This window comes from Solenopsis invicta, chromosome 4 (assembly GCF_016802725.1).
Source record: "Solenopsis invicta isolate M01_SB chromosome 4, UNIL_Sinv_3.0, whole genome shotgun sequence".
Taxonomy (NCBI): Eukaryota; Metazoa; Arthropoda; class Insecta; order Hymenoptera; family Formicidae; genus Solenopsis; species Solenopsis invicta.
In genome coordinates this window covers 13891820-13910000 of record NC_052667.1, presented here as the reverse complement: position 1 = coordinate 13910000, position 18181 = coordinate 13891820, and the positions used below count along the sequence as shown (strand labels likewise).

Here is an 18181-nt window from a genome sequence, read left to right as displayed (position 1 = left end):
ACACATACACACATACACAGTAAAGAAGGTTTGGAGTCGTTAAATACTGCAGAAGTGACGAACTGTGGGCTCCTTATCTCTGCTGTAACACATACACACACACACACACACACACACACACACACACACACACGTACACACGCACGCACGCACGCACGCACACACACACACACGATGTCCAAAAATCCGACCGACAACCTCCACGTGGTGCACATTGGGTAATGCTAATGTCGGCGGTAGACGTCATTTTTCGGAAAAATGTACTGTAAAAAATGTATATCTTTGAAGTCTTGTAACTCGGTCAAAAAAAATCGTAGAAAAAATTTAAAAAAAAGCATTTTGTAGAGAAAATGTCATACTTTATGGCACTTGCATTGGATTTGTCGAGAAAAATTTTTTTATTGAGCTACAGGCTGTTAAAAATACGTTATTTTAAGGAAAAAACAGTGTATTTTTTTGGGGCATAGTACTAAGAAATTGAGAAAATTTTTGAAAACCATTAATAGCATGTTAAAGCTGAAACTTCGAGCTTTAAAATGGTTTTTTGATTTTTTGTTTACGATGATTTTTCACGGAGTACGGATATCATTTGTATAAAATGCAGGTTTAGCTTCAAAGTTGCGTAACTCGGTCAAAAAAAATCGTAGAGAAATTTTAAAAAAACCTTTTTGTAGGTAAAAAGTTGTTGTTTATGAAATTTTACTTGAATTATTCGAAAAAAATTTGTTGGTCGATCTGCAAAGTGTCAAAAATACGAAATTTTAACGAACAAAACAAGGTGTGCTTTTTTAATGCATAAGATAAGGAAGTTAAAAGAATTTTGAAAATTTGCTAGTAGAACGTTAAAGCTCGATCTTCAAGCTTCAAAATGCTTTTTTTATTTTTTATCTACGATGATTTTTCACCGAGTTACAGTCATTTGAAAATAGCCTAATTTTTGGTGTCTGGAAAGTGTTCCCTATTTTTTTTTTTAGTAGTGTATATATACAGGGTGTCCGTCCATAAATGTCCGAGCAAATATCTCGTAACTGGTTGAAGTTAGAAGAAAGTTTAATAAGGAAAATTTACATGGTTTTTAGTCGGCTACAAAATGCACGTAAAGAAATTTTTTTTACTCGTCACCTTTTTGAGTTATGAAGGTCAATGTAGGTTTTTTAAATGGGTACCTATAATTTTTTTTGCATATTTACATAGTAGAGGTAATTTTCAATCAAAATTACATTAGGAAAAAAATTGCTACGACGCATCGTTTACGAGATAATCGGCATGCAAAGTATTAAAGTAATAATTTGGATCGAGTATTGTTGAACAAATTTGGAATATCAAATAGGTTGTGAAAGTAAACATTGTTTTTTCATGAAATATTTATTAACAAATTAATTAAGAAATGGTTCGAAATTGTTACCATCATGATCGACACAGCATTCAACGCGTTTTATAATGTTTCTTATTGTTAACTGCAGCATTTCTGTTGTAATACTTTCAACAGCTCTAGTGATTTTATGTCGTAAATCTTCTTCATTTTCAGGAATAGTTGCATAAACAATATCCTTAATATACCCCCAACTTCTGTTGTAATACCACATCTCGAGCATATCACACTTTTCCGTAATTGTAAACATTGTTCTTACGCGCTCGTATGAAGTCTGTTATATCGAACAGGATCGCTGACCTTCAACTTTTCAAAATACACGACTGTTTGATTTGTAAATAAAGTATTTGTATAGCACGTAATATGAATTACAGGGTAGTATGAGTCTGTTAGTCAATCGTCTACATACGAGCGCGTGAGAACAATGTTTACAATTACGGAAAAGTGTGATATGCTCGAGATCTGGTATTTAAGTATGCGTAATGAAAATGAAGCACGATTACTTTATCAACAAAAATATCCAGAACGAAGAATACCAAATAATCGTACATTTCGACGAATTGAAGATCAATTGCGTGCGTGCGTGTGTGCGGGCGTGCGTGCGTGCGTGCAAACACATGCACGCACGCGCGCGCGCGCGCTCGCGCACACGACACACACACTCACACACATATGTGTGACGTGGCATAATTTTTCCTTACATACTTTACGCTACAGATGCGATAACTAATGAACTAGGTCATAACCATTTGATAGGTTACCGCTGTCTCAACAAATTAAACAACATTGTAAAAGTTCATAAAGGTAATATCCCGCTTACTAAAAACAACAACATAGTTTATAAAATATCTTGTAAAAATTGCGACGCTACATATGTCGGTCAGTCTAAAAGACAATTAAAAACACGTATAAAAAGCATTGGAAAAATATCAATTTAGACCCCGGCAAACATTTTGTAGTTTCCGAACACATAATTTCATGTAATCACATTTTCGACTGGGAACACGTAAGGATTTTAGACAGAGAAGCTAATCATCACAAACGACTTGTCTCCGAGATGATACATATAAAAGAGCAAAGGAATAGCATTAACTTAATGAAAGATACTGAATTTCTAGATAAATCCTATTCTAACATTTTTGTAAAGTTTGCACAATAAGAATAATAACCTCTCAACACCACAACAAGCTATTCGAAAATCACATACATACTTCAATACATTTACAAGATTTTGAAACGGATACTTAAACTCATTTCTGCTATATCTCTCCTCGGAGACGGTTCGTTTGTCATGTGCTCCGTGAATTTAAAAAACTTTGACCATGGATAAAATAACTTATTATATACACACATATCTCATGTAAGTTCTTACTTTTTTTCTTCTCTGACCGGATTGCGTTTTTCTTTGAGTTATTTTTACTAAATCTATGTTGATCGGGATAACGATACATGTAATCGTCTCTTGTTTTCATCCAATTATTAGAGATGACATTATACGGACGACATGTCAGCAACGTTCCATCTATTGCGTTCCCATTTGCACCGTGAACGTTTTAATTGTGTAAATAATTTTATGTTGATAAGAGGCAAGTTAGCCCAAAACATCCAGCTTTTCATTTATGTAAATGTCTAATTAAAGAATTTTATTGACATCTTATTTATTCTCGCTCTTATTGGACCTTTTGATGATTAATGATTGTTTTTGCACAAAAGAGCACAAACTAATTTAAGAATTGTGACGTGGCAGTTTTACCTGCCTCGTCACTTTGCTTTTCCACCTACGCGAAGCGCTAGTGGTGCGCATATGACCGGGCCGGGCACTAAGCGAGAGAGCGAGATCTCCGGCAAGACTGAATCGCGCATATTATTTTGTTTTATTTATCCGCGGCTTATTTTTATGTTGAATCGGGCGCCTCGACAAACGTCGTCGAAAAAGCAGTAACGGCGAGGGATGTCAAACGCAGCGAGAAGAAGCATAAACGATTGTCCAGGTCCGGCGTACTAGAGATTGCCGAAGGAGAGAAAGACGAGGCAATGCATGACGACAAATAAGCGCCAAGAGAGGCAAGATGCAAGAGAGGCTTGCGAAAGGCACAGAGGATGGACAGGTTGGAGCGGACAAACGGACGAACGGCCGGGACAAGGGCCGTTGGATGCCGGCTGTCCATCCCGAATGATAACGACGAAGGATCGTCGTCTAGAGAGTATGCAGCTGCCGTCCGCGAGGACGACAAGAGCGGCGAAGATATTGAATGCCAAAGGGGACCGCACAACACTTGCGGAAACCCAGCACTGCGCAGTCGTGGTGTCACGACTAGATAAGGGCGGCCGCTGACTAGATAGGCTGCGCAGCTACGCGCAAGAATATCGTGCACCCTGTGGGACGTGTTGCGGCCATCAAACATGCATCGAGCACGATTCTTCCGGCTTTTGCGTGCGACCCGGTGAACTGCGTACGTGCGGAGAGAACTTAAGCAAGCGATATCGGGCTGAGATACCGGCGAGTTTGCTATCGGTGGCAGTACCCGGTCTGACGATTCCTACCCAGACGGCGAAGATCCACGAGACCAGAAAGGAGGCCGTGTCGTCGTCAAGGTGACCCTATAGCAAGTTGTGTAAAGTCATGAGCTGCCCGTGCCGACACGCTCGTGTTCCGAGGTAGAGCCATTGGTGTTAGTGCACGAGTTCGTCCGCCGCGCGGCGATTGAACGAACTCTTTTGGGTAATTATCAGACAATCCACCTCAAGAGACGCTGTCGCGTCACCCAGCTGTCGGCTGCTGCGTTTTACGTTAGCTGTCCCGCCGTAGAAACTCGCGGACGATCGGCTTCCCAGGAAGCCGCAAAGCCCTCGCGCACGTGTGCGAGTCGTACCGCGGTTGTGATCGCACGGCTGCCGGATATATTGGTGCATTTTTGAAAAGTGCGTTTTTGGAATAATTTATTATTGTTCATGACAGCTGCGTCATCAGCTTGTACCTTTTTGTGCGTTGGCTGTAAATTAGATAAATCTCATTCGCGGAGGTTATTGTGTTCTTGCCACGCGGTTCTGAGCGCACACGATTGACTGTTGCGTCCCGCGCGTGATTAGCCTCCGTAAATTCGATTTGTAAAGCTGTTGTATGAGCAATTAAAGTTGGCTTTTGCGTTTGTTCTATTTTTCCGCCTACATTTCGCGTGATTCTTTTTCTCTATTATTTTTGTGCGTCTGCTCAATAACCTTTTGTCTGCTTGTACGTCACTCACATCTTTTATTATAATATACTATATCTTACTTGTTACATCGGCCTAATGTTCTTTAATTTCTCGCTTACCCGTCTCCTCCCGTAAGAGAGCCATTTCGCCCCCGTCTCTGCTACCCCGCCCCTCTACTGGTTAAAGGATCTAGCTGGCCGCGTACGAGCGACGATTTTGCGTTTTTGCCTGATAATCTATCGCGTGGTATAAATTAATGTTCAGCTTTTTTTAGAGATTGGATCCGGTGACGCGACCGGTATAATCGTGTCTGGCGCCCAACTTCGTGATTTAGCGCAAACTTAGATATTAGTGCTTTTGTCGTTCTCGCGCGCGTTTTGCGTGTCGTTTCTTACTCTTGTTTGATTGCGTATTTTGTCGTAGCTCTCCGGCGTAAAAAAAATATGTGACAACACATATATATACACACACACACACACACACACACACACACACACACACACACACACACACACACACACACACACACACACACACACACACACTCAACAACAAAAAATGGACCAGCAAATTTTATCACAACTTTTTAATATTTTCAAATAGCAATAACTCAACAAAAAAGTAACGGATTGAGACGAAACAGGGCTCAAATTAAAGCATAAATATTTTCCTTGATAGCCAAAGAAATCAAAATTTGATTACGAACAATTTTCACAAAATGGTGGACATTGAAGACAGGCATTGAAAAAAAAGAAAAAAAATTTTTTTTAAACTATTGCGTTGCTTAGGGAAATTGGCTGCCTAGCACAAAAATGTATGAGTTTTTAAATTTATTAATTTTCGAACAAATTCATATTTTTAATAATTCTTTACAATTTTTTTGACAAAGTTATAGCGTTTTAAAAACTGTGTTACAAAACGGAAAACTTTTTCTTATAAACTCAGTATAACTCAGAAAGAAGTTATTGTACAGGATACTTGATCAAATATATCATTTTCCTTGATGACTAAGAAAATCAAAATTTAATTACGAACAATTTTCACAAAATGGCGGACATTGAATACAGTCATTAAAAAAGGGGAAAAATTTTTTTTTAACTATTTTGTTGCTTAAGGAAATCGGCTGTCTAATACAAAAATGTATGGGCTTTTAAGCTTATTAATTTTTAAAGAAATTCATATTTTTAACAATTTTCCACAACATACGATTTTTTTTACAAACTTATAGCGTTAAAAAAAAATGTTACAAACTGGTGAACTTTTACTTGTAAACTCAGTATAACTCAGGAACAAATTATTGTATGAAATACTTAATAAAAAAAAAATTAAAGTGTAAATTTCAAATCTCAATCCTCTTTTAAAATTTCAATTTTTGTCCTTTTTTTTCAATGTCTGTCTTCAAGGTCCGCTATTTTGTGAAAATTTTTTGTAATTGAATTTTGATTTTCTTAGTTATCAAGGAAAGTGATATCTTATACAAGTATCCTATACAATAACTTCTTTCTGAGTTATTCTGAGTTTACAAGAAAAAATTGTCCGTTTTGTAACACTTTCTTTAAAACGCTATAACTTTGTCAAAAAAATTATAGCAAATTGTTAAAAATATGAATTTGTTTAAAAATTAATAAACTTAAAAGCTCATAACTTTTTATGCTAGGCAGCCGATTTCCCTGAGCAACATAATAGTTTTAAAAAAAAAATTTTTTTCTCTTTTTCAATACCTTTAATGTCCGCCATTTTATGAAAATTGTTCGTAATCACATTTTGATTTTCTTGGCTATTAAGGAAAATGTTCACACTTTAATTTGAGCTCTGTTTTATCTCAATCCAATACTTTTTCATTGAGTTATCGCTATTTAAAAATATTAAAAAATTGTGATAAAATTTGCTGGCCCGTTTCTTTTGAGGGTAAGTGTATATACAGATTGTCTCAAAACAATGTATACATATTATGATAATACATATTATCACGATGAAGTAGAAGAGATCGAAATAAATCAAAAAGTCTTATACCATTTTGCGATATTTGCAATAACTTTTGAGTAATAAAATATTAAAGTCGACCGAATAAAAGCACGCGAAGAGACAAGCGGTCGCTGGCCTAAGCCGTAGGACCACCCACAGCGGCCCGACTGGAGGCGACGCTGTGACGGTAAGTGGCGCGCGGCGAGGGGAAGGATAGCTTGGCACCGCACCGTGCCCCCGCACCACGCCGTGGTACGCGTTAACGTTATACACTCGCGATCACGATTATTAAGTATTTTGTTCTTTGTAATATTTATAGCATTTTTTATAGCAAAAAACCAAAAGTTAAATAATGTAATTTTGCGAATATAGCATGCTGACACCTCTCATTCTAAAGCACAAGAATACAGTAAATATTACAAGTTTTAACAACAGTACAAATTAATCATATTTGAATCTCACCATTATGTGTGTAACGTTGCCGATTTTCTCTCGCGCGGACTAGCTCGTCGGAGCGGTGCGATTGAAAGGGCTCGCGCGGGAAGCGGAGGAAAGAGTCGGACGTGCGTAAATAATGAGTCGGCGGTATGTGCGTGTGCTAGAGTTTTACATGTGCTTTTTTATTTTACGACGTTCGAATAGGTACAGCCGCTTGTTTGCGCGCGGACGGACAAAATACAAGAAGTTACAACGGCGTGCGGACGGACAAAGTACAAGAATTTAGAACGGCGCGCGGACGGACAAAATACAAGAAGTTAGAACGGCGCGCGGACGGACAAAGTACAAGAATTTAGAACGGCGCGCGGACGGACAGGTTTCGGTGAACGCGGCTATTTACAGTTTTCCGTATGTACAGGTGCTTCGCGAGGTGTCGCCAGGCGACGAGACGCGAGCGATGCTTGAATGCGGGCGCGGCTTTCCCGCGGTGTCGCGATGCGTGTAGGGCGGGGCTTCGCGATGTGATGTGGCAACGCGCGAATCGGTAGGGCGACCGCGGCCGCGTGCGGGCCGATGATGATGGCGGCTGGGATACCACGAAACGCGCCGAGTACCTCGGCCGAAACCCCGTGTCGGCGATTCCGCTTGGTTGCGTTTCGTGGCGGAGCGGAATGTAACCGCGGCTCGGGAGCTGATCGGGGGTCCTCCTCTCGCCAAGGACCTTGACGAGAGTTGGACGCTCGGGCTCGAGAGAATGCGGAGGATGAGGAGCGGTGCGGAAATCTGCGGAGTACCTCCGCCGTGGCAAAGCAACCTTCGACCACTTCTATTCCCGGGATTGTCAGGCGCAGCGGATCATCGGGTGATGCTGGCTGACGGGAAACAGGTGTCTTTTCCCGGAGCACGCGGCCCTATATATACCCGGCGACTCCGTTTGCCTCCGTCATTTTCGGCGCTTGACGGCGGGGTCGCCGGAGTGGGGCGAACGCGCGCTCCCTCGCATGCGCGTGCGCGCCGACTTGACGCGCGCGATGGACCGACACGATCTTAGCGCGCGAAGTTTCTGTTAACTTTTATATTTGGGTGTCCGAGGCATCCCCGGTTATAGCCCGGCGGCTCTCTTTCTCCGGCTGTCGGTGGCCGGGGACGATACATCGTATTTTCGGGGGTGTGCATCGTTACATGTGTAATTTCAAAAATAAGTATAAACTGTTACTTTTTTTATACTTTTAAATATGGCACGATATTCCGAAAAAGTGTGCTGCTGATTATTTATTGCAATTCTAATAGAATATTTGGCTCTACGATTATCAATTTAAGCACAGTTACAGCAGCAACATATTTTTCAATATTAGTTTATATATTTTTTTTTATAATAATGTAATAAATTACATTTAATGACATTACTTATATTCACAGTAACAATGTGCTATATTCTTACATAAATATTTATAAATAAAAACTGTTGCTAAAACTAGGATAAATTATAATCAGTATGATACTATTTATCCGAGTCTTATCGTGCTTAATATGAAAAGTGTAAAGAAATGGTAATAGTTAAAATTATATTCTTGAAATTAAACATAATGGTAAGATTTAAATAGTATTAATTAGAACTGTTGTTTAAAAGGATAATATTTACTGTACTCTTGTACTTTAGAAAAAGAGGTGTGATGCTTCATTCGCAAAGTTACAAAATATAACTTTTGATTTTTTGCTATAAAAAATGCTATAAATATTACAAAAAACGTATACTTAATAATTGTGATCGCGAGTGTATAGCGTTGACGCATGCCTTGGCGCGGTGCGGGGGCATAAGGAAGCGGTTCAGTGTCAAGTTATCCTTTCCCTCGCCGCGCGCCATTTACAGTCGCCTACAGTCGAGCCGCGGTGGACGGTCTTACGACTCAGGCGAGCAACTGCTTGTCTTCCCGCGCGCTTTTATTCGGCTGACTTTAATATTTTATAACTCAAAAATTATTGCAAATATCGCAAAATGGTATTAGACTTTTTGGTTTGTCTTGATTCCTTCTACCTCATGTGACAAGCTTCATAGAACGGTCTGGGAAACCCTGTATTAGGTGTAGTAAAAAGAAATCCATTACACTGGTTTTCGTGGTTTTGTTGTTTGAATAAACTTTGTCATTTCCGATGTATTTTTACGCGCTGAACACGAATCCGGCAAGCAAATTGCTCCCTCAGGTCAGGTTTTTAACAAAAGTTATGTTAAAGATGTCAAAAACGACGTTTTTTGATATCTGATAAAAAACCGATAGAAAAAGATAGAGAGGTTTAAAAACCTTATTTAAAACAATAGAATTCTATCGTTTTGAATCAGGTTTCTGAACCTCTCTATCGTTTTCTATCGGTTCTTTTATCAAGAATATTTGTGATTGTTTTGTAAGCAAAGTAAATTTTTGTTCTACTTTCGCTTATGCCATCTTAAAGTGTCAACTTTTACTTTAAAAATTTATTTTTTTAACGCTATATGTTTTTTCTTTACTAATTTAATCTCTGTGCGTGTTACGCCACGATCAATATTTTAACTAGTCGACGCGATTTCCGTTCTTTAAATAAAAGTTACCATTTCCTATGTATTTTTGCTTGCTGAGCCCGAATCTGGTAAGCAAATTGCTCTATCACGTCAGATTTTAGAAAAATGTGATTAAACTTGTGAGGTAAAAATGATTATTTTTGACACTTTCAACTTCACTTTTCTCAAAAATCTGAGAGCGTTATACAGGGTAGTCAAAAAGTATTGGACCCCCCCAATATTTCCGTTCCCTTGCATTTTACAAGAAAATGTTTCAGACAAAAGTTGTAGAGTTTAAAAAGATCTATTTACTGATCTTATTAGTTTGACCTTGGATGGCGTCGCCAAGGTCAGATCGAAATTACATTAACTTTTTTAAATCGAACACCTAACTTTTTATTGCATATTCTTGTAGTTTATCTCGAGACCTTTCCAAAACACTACAAGAAAGTTTATTTTCGTTGAGTACTTTCCAAGTTGTGAGGCTTGAAAGCTACAGTGTACTGTAGTGTGGGTCCAGCCAGTTAAGGCAAGAGTGGCGTGTGGGTCCGGCCAGTTAAGGCAAGTGTGGCGTGTGTCCGGCCAGTTAAGGCAAGTGTGGCGTGTGTCCGGCCAGTTAAGGCGAATTTTATTCCAATTGGTCAGCTTGGGCAAAATATTCAATTGTACCAAACAATTCACAACAAATGTACAAATTGTTGCCCTTCAACAGCCTGGCAATGTGCCAATCTGTTATAAACAGCTGAAACCGCATTCCGGTACGTTTCCGGCGGTATTAGTTGTACCTCTTGAGTTATTCTCCCTCTTAAATCATCTAAATCTTGAGGTTTGGTGACATAAACTCTACTTTTCAAGTAACCCCACAAAAAAAAGTCAAGTGGGGTCAAATCTGGAAACCGAGGTGGCCACTCAATATGACCCCTTCGCCCTATCCACCTGTCCTGAAAGACCTCATTCAAATATTGACGGACAATGACACCATAATGAGGTGGAGCTCCATCCTGTTGGAAATAAATTTCATCCATATTTCCACCAGCTATGTCTCGAATAGCTGGAACAATTTGTTCGCGAAGCATGACTGTGTAAACCTGTGCTGTCAAATTGCCTTCAATGAAGAAAGGACCAACTGGTCTATCATTAAGAATACCAGCCCATACGTTAAGTTTTTGTGGATATTGGGTATGATTGTCTCTTTTCCAATGAGGATTAACGTCACTCCAGTATCTACAATTGTGTCTATTTACATTTCCAGTCAGTTCAAATATTGCCTCATCAGAGAAAACAATATTATTAAGTAATAGAGGGTCCTCGGCAATCATCTCCAACATAAGATCACAAAATTCGATGCGTCTATCAAAATTGTCTTCGGACAACTCTTGGCACAAATGGAGTTTGTATGGATGCCATTTATTCAATTTCAAAATTTTACTGACAGATCCATGAGAGATTTCGTGTTCTTGTGCAACGCGATCGATGGAAATATGGGGATTTTCAACGACAGACTGTAAAACATTTAATGCCTTATCATTATTTGTTGCTGTTTTACGTCGACCAGATCTTGGGCGGTTTTTAACGCTACCAAGGTCCTCGAAACGTTGAATAGTACGGATTACAGTACTTTTAGAGATCCTATTATTTTCATTCCGAAAATTTTCATTAAATAATCGCGTTACTGTTTTATACCCTCTTTGTTGATCTCCCCATCCTCGCATCATTAACAGTGTTATTCGATCTTTTTCAGAAAGCTCCGCCATTCTTAATTAGAGTAAGGAAGAATTAAACAGGTAAGTGATAGGAAATCACGTCCACGACGTGAGTGCTGCTCGCTAAGAAGACAGCACTGCATCAAAGATACAATGTTAGAGTATCGGTAGTTCTCTAATTAAAGGCGATCTTTATTCTCTCACTCTCGCAAGTACCAATGTACGAGCTCTTGAGCAAACAATACGGATCACTGATTTTAATCTTTGATGCAGTGCTGTCTTCTTAGCGAGCAGCACTCACGTCGTGGACGTGATTTCCTATCACTTACCTGTTTAATTCTTCCTTACTTTAATTAAGAATGGCGGAGCTTTCTGAAAAAGATCGAATAACACTGTTAATGATGCGAGGATGGGGAGATCAACAAAGAGGGTATAAAAGAGTAACGCGATTATTTAATGAAAATTTTCGGAATGAAAATGATAGGATCTCTAAAAGTACTGTAATCCGTACTATTCAATGTTTCGAGGACCTTGGTAGCGTTAAAAACCGCCCAAGATCTGGTCGACGTAAAACAGCAACAAATAATGATAAGGCATTAAATGTTTTACAGTCTGTCGTTGAAAATCCCCATATTTCCATCGATCGCGTTGCACAAGAACACGAAATCTCTCATGGATCTGTCAGTAAAATTTTGAAATTGAATAAATGGCATCCATACAAACTCCATTTGTGCCAAGAGTTGTCCGAAGACGATTTTGATAGACGCATCGAATTTTGTGATCTTATGATGGAGATGATTGCCGAGGACACTCTATTACTTAATAATATTGTTTTCTCTGATGAGGCAACATTTGAACTGACTGGAAATGTAAATAGACACAATTGTAGATACTGGAGTGACGTTAATCCTCATTGGAAAAGAGACAATCATACCCAATATCCACAAAAACTTAACGTATGGGCTGGTATTCTTAATGATAGACCAGTTGGTCCTTTCTTCATTGAAGGCAATTTGACAGCACAGGTTTACACAGTCATGCTTCGCGAACAAATTGTTCCAGCTATTCGAGACATAGCTGGTGGAAATATGGATGAAATTTATTTCCAACAGGATGGAGCTTCACCTCATTATGATGTCATTGTCCGTCAATATTTGAATGAGGTCTTTCAGGACAGGTGGATAGGGCGAAGGGGTCATATTGATTGGCCACCTCGGTTTCCAGATTTGACCCCACTTGACTTTTCTTTGTGGGGTTACTTGAAAAGTAGAGTTTATGCCACCAAACCTCAAGATTTAGATGATTTAAGAGGGAGAATAACTCAAGAGATACAACTAATACCGCCGGAAACGTACCGGAATGCGGTTTCAGCTGTTTATAACAGATTGGCACATTGCCAGGCTGTTGAAGGGCAACAATTTGTACATTTGTTGTGAATTGTTTGGTACAATTGAATATTTTGCCCAAGCTGACCAATTGGAATAAAATTCGCCTTAACTGGTCGTACACACGCCACACTTGCCTTAACTGGCCGGACACACGCCACACTTGCCTTAACTGGCCGGACCCACACGCCACTCTTGCCTTAACTGGCTGGACCCACACTACAGTACACTGTAGCTTTCAAGCCTCACAACTTGGAAAGTACTCAACGAAAATAAACTTTCTTGTAGTGTTTTGGAAAGGTCTCGAGATAAACTACAAGGATATGCAATAAAAAGTTAGGTGTTCGATTTAAAAAAGTTAATGTAATTTCGATCTGACCTTGGCGACGCCATCCAAGGTCAAACTGATAAGATCAGTAAATAGATCTTTTTAAACTCTACAACTTTTGTCTGAAACATTTTCTTGTAAAATGCAAGGGAACGGAAATATTGGGGGGGTCCGGTACTTTTTGACTACCCTATTATAGCAATTTGTTTACTAGGTTTGTGTTCAGCAGATTAAAATACGTGGGAAATGGTAACTTTTATGCAAACAATGGAAACCACCAAGCTAGTAAAATGTTGGTTGTGATGTGACAGAGATTAACTCGGTAAAAGAAAAACGTACGCTATTAAAAAAAATCTATTTTAAAGGTAAAAGGTACTTAAAGGTAAAAGATACTTTAAGACGGCATAAATGGAAGTACATAAAAAATTACTTTGGTAAAAAGAAATGACAAATATGTCAAAATATTTCATTTTTGACACTTTAATCTCACTTTTTTCAAAAATCTGACGTGATAGAGCAATTTTCTTACCAGATTTGTATTCAGCGGGCAAAAATACATAGAAAACTTTTAGGTAACTTTTCTTCAAACAATAAAAACCAGGTTGGCCAGTGAAATGTTGGTTGTGATGTAACTATACAAAGATTTACTCGGTAAAAGAAAAATGTACAGCGTTAAAAAAATCTATTTTAAAAGTAAAAGTTGACACTTTAACCCTTAAACACGTAAGTGGGTCTGAGAGACCCCATATGAAGTTTCGAACGCTTGCTGTGTGAAGACGGAATGAGATAGGAGGTTCGGATCAAGACGTAAAAAAGGTTTGAAATCCCTTCTTTCGATTGATATAGTTGATCAACTTTTTTGGTCAACTAGACTTTGAACGGCACAGCAACAAAGTTTTGTTAGGGTCAATGCGACGCATATAATGTGTGAGTGAAATTTTTTTGTGAGTATTTTACATAAAAAAGCTGGACAAAATACATTCAAACAGGTCGATTTGCGAATGTTACTCGTATATACTCTGTCTAAAGTTGGAATACTATAGAATGCTTTAGAAAAGGGAGTTTTTTCGAAATATATCATGAAACACATCAATTTTCAATTTTAGACACAATTTAATCAAAAATACCTCATACTCGCCTTGTTACATAAGTACATGTTTTAATAAAAATGACAATTATTCCATTTTTTTTAAATATAAATCTTTAGTTTTAAAACGCCGTATTGTAAAGTCCTTAAAAGTTTTTTGTTGCAAAAATTTAATTTTTTTAAAAAAAGTGGATTTTTAAATGCCCAAAAATACCTCATATTCTCCGTGTTACATAAGTATACTTTTTAAAAAGAATGATTTTGCCAAATTTTATTTTGAAAGTGTGACTTTTTAACTTTAAAATTTCGTATTTAAAAGTTTTTAAAAGTTTTTTGTTACGAAGATATGATTTTCTGAAGGAAAAGTGAATTTTTGACCATTTTCTCATTTTTGCTTAATGGTTTTTCTTTTATAATTTTACAATAAATTATTTTTCGGCAATGCCGATTGTGCAGTCGCATTCCTGAGATTCTGAACTTTTATTTAAAAAAAAATTGTTGAAAAATATTGAATGTAATCAAAGCTATAACTTCTCAAAGGAAAAGTCTCTTAGACCCGAAAATGTATTTCCGTATTTTACAGGATCGGTGTGTTTAAGGATTCTAATGGCATAAGCGCGGAAGTAGAAAAAAAATTTATTTTGCTACCGAAAAAGTCACGAATATGTTGAAAAACGTCGTTTTTGACATCTTTAATTTTACTTTTCTCAAAAATCTGACGTGATGAAACAATTTGCTTGCCGGATTTGTGTTCAGCGCACAAAAATACATCGAAAATGATAAAGTTTATTTAAACAACAGGAAAAAAGTCTAAAAACGGAGGCCTGTGTTATTTTTGCATTAAATTTATGGTTTTATTTAGAATAGTTAGAATGATCCGATTTAAGTCAAATATGCACCATTTTGTTTAATAACTTGTCGCCATTTTGAAGGTAATTTCATTATGCCTTTCTTATAGAAACCTTCGTCCCTATTGTCAAAAAACTGGGACAGTCGATTTTCACAAGCTTCTCTTGAGGCAAATTTTTTACTAGCAAAATCATTCACCATAGACAGGAACAGGTGGTAATTTCTTGATGTCAGGTCCGGACTATAAGGTGAATGCATAAGAACCTTCCAACCAAACTCCCGGAGCGTTTGGCGAGTCATTATCAATGTGTGTGGCCTAACGTTGTCCTGATGAAACACAATTCCTTTTCTGTTGGCTAAAACTGGCCTCTTCTGGGCGATTGCTTCCTTTAGACAGTTTAATTGTTGACAGTACAGGTCTGAGTTAAGAGTTTGGCCATAGAGGAGCAGCTCATAGTAGAAGATTCCTTGTCAATCCCACCAAATACACAGCAAAACCTTCCTGACCGTCAATCCTGGCTTGGCCACTGTTTGCGCCAATTCGCCACAATTTGATCGTTTTCGCTTGACGTTGTCGTAAGTAATCCACTTTTCATCACCAGTAATCATCCGCTTCAGAAATGGGTCGATTTTGTTGCGATTCAGCAGCGATTTGCAAATGGAAATTTGGTCCATAAGGTTTTTTTTACGTTAACTCGTGTGACACCCATACATCGAGCTTCTTTTTGTATCCAGCCTTATATAAATAGTTTCAAATGATTTTTTTTGCAATGTTTAGCTCCTGGACAATCGAAACAGTGCTTACATGACGGTCAGACTCGACGATTCCATAATGGATTTCTTTTTATTACATCTAATATTTGAAGCAGGAAACCTGAAAGACTATCCGCATTTTTTGATATCTTTGCATATGGGAAATTCGAATTTCGTTGCGGATGTGTATAATCGAAATGCGCTTGATTTTGTGTTGTTATGCGTGTTATAATGTGGTTGTGTTGATTACAACACTCTTCTCCTGCTGTGAAAGAAAAACAAAAGAAAAGAATTCTTTCTTATTGTAACATCAGCAATCAATAAAATGTACCTTAAAGTATCAAAACAAAATCCTGGTTTAACCTTGTTTCACGAAGACAAAGTTTTAAGTTTCTCCTTCAGCTATATTTGGCTTTTGTTTCACAGCTTTTTTAAAAAATATTAGGTTGAGGAAAAAAAATCCATTATTTATATATATACATATATACATAAATAATGGTTTTCTTTTTCCTTAACCTAATAGATACTTAAGAACTATTTTTGTATTGATATCTTCTGTACGCGGCTCATGAGAGAAGGAGACCGTAGCGTGGTGGCCCGCAAAGTAGGACGGCCTCTAAAGTAGGACGGAGTCCTTGCTGTTCCCCTCTCGGGAAAGCGGGAGGAACCACGAGGGCTCGGAGAGCGCCCGTTGCTTGAAATGCTAACAATACCGGGATTCCCGTCCGGACAGGAGGGCCACAGTGGAGGTTTAGTCGGTAAAAGTTCAACATAACCCTCTCCTCTTTCCCAAGAGGGGAGGGTATCCATAATAAATGGATTTTCTCATGTAAAAAAAATAATGATAGAAAAAAAGCGAAAAAGAGAAGAAATTTAAATTGACATTATTTGCCCCCTCTCCCTTACTCTTAATATTAATACTAATATATTTAATTTCTGAATATGTTGGTAATTAGAAAAATAATTAACAATTATTACATCTTTCGAACTTTTGTGCTGTAAAAGAATATTAAATAAAGTGTTTTATATTACTGTATGAAAACAAGCAGTATTTTGCAATATTACTTGAATATTGCATAAAATTCCATAATATGTTAACAATCTGCAATATTTTTTTTTAAACTTCAGGGATATTGCAGGATATTATAAGACTTTTTAAAAATAAACATAGAAATATTGCTACTTTCAGAAATAGTTTATAAAATATTTAAGTCTTGCAAAATAATATTCCTGCAATTTTGTACAAATATTTCGTGCTGTAAGGGCTGAGATAAATTTAAAACAAAATTCTTGACTTATATATATTTACCTGTATCTTGGATGACTTATGGCATATACATATGGATCCAAGCAAGCCACAAATTTGCACGTGCATGCAGGTATCATCGTAACACCAGGAGTTAATAATGCTTTATTTCCAAAAGCACCGATCATTGCGAGAACGCCATATGGAGTCCACGAAAGAACAAAGAGAAAAGAAATTGTTATTGCCGCCTGTAAAAATATAATGCGTGTCATGCATTTTTTGTTTAAATGCATATGATTTAAGAAATTTTATGAATGTTTACAACTATGAAAATATTTCGTTCTACTTTTATATTCTTACACATTTTTATATACAGGGTGATATAGAATAACCCATTGTCTTTCAAGGGACGTATTCCTGATCGAATTCTAAGACGATTCTTCCTTTGCCAAAAATTTGTCGGACGCTTAGATTTTGAAATATCAGCATATTAAGTTAGCGTATCACGGGTCGAATACAGATGGTACGCAGGGGCGGCGCACTCACCGTTACGCGCGGGTGTGTCGTGAGGTGCCTGCTGCGCTCAGCTGATACAACACACAAGTCTTTCTTCCCTCTCTCTCTCTCTCTCTCACACACACACACACACTCTCTCTCTCTCTTTCTCTCTCTCTCTCTCTCTCTGTCACATCACAATGCTTTAACTGAAAAATGTAATTAATTTTCTTCTTAATTTTAATGATTTTAATAAGAGAAGTGCTAGGAAATTCTTTGTATAGTCGAAGAATCGAACAAAGAATTGCACAAAATCTACAAAAGTATTTACATCTCAAGTTTTTAGAAACAGTAGTACTTTTTTTGTCACAGAAAGAGAGGGGGGGGGAAGAAAGAGAGGGAGAGAGAGAGAGAGAGAGAGAGAGAGAGAGAGCGCGCGTGCTTGCATAAACAAGTTCGGACATGCATTTACTTACGTATTATTCTGTACAGCGATCAATTAGTTGTCTCCACGATGAGACAGACCAAAGTTTCGTTGATCCTCTCGTAAATTATCACTTTAGTATCGTAATGCACAATTCATAATACACATTCACTAGATCGATAAAACTTGAGTAACTAATTAACGAACACTTCGAGTAACGATCACTGCAAATAAGTATTAGTCATTCGGCGTGCGAAAATATGTAGCTCGAAAAAACTCGTGTTTACGCGCGACGAACAGACAACACGTGTTTACTCGACAACAGGAAAGAGCCGACTGATTTTACGGGTTACGTTATGATCGAATATGAATGCGTGATTGGTCGAACAGAAGTTAGAACGCGGCAGTT

At 37.9% G+C, this 18181-nt stretch overlaps 1 protein-coding gene across 4 annotated transcripts in view; it reads right to left on the bottom strand.

Moving 5' to 3' along the window:
* LOC105199537 (opsin, ultraviolet-sensitive) overlaps positions 1–18181 on the bottom strand; it is a 713170-nt gene that overhangs the window by 193647 nt on the left and 501342 nt on the right. For all 4 annotated transcript variants that reach the window (XR_005574669.1, XM_039448693.1, XM_039448692.1 and 1 more), the window contains one exon: positions 16917–17101. Coding sequence is in view for 3 of the 4 variants with exons in the window: in XM_039448693.1 (XP_039304627.1) it covers positions 16917–17101 (185 nt within the window). In the remaining variant the exon portion in view is untranslated. The remainder of the gene's footprint in view (positions 1–16916; positions 17102–18181) is intronic.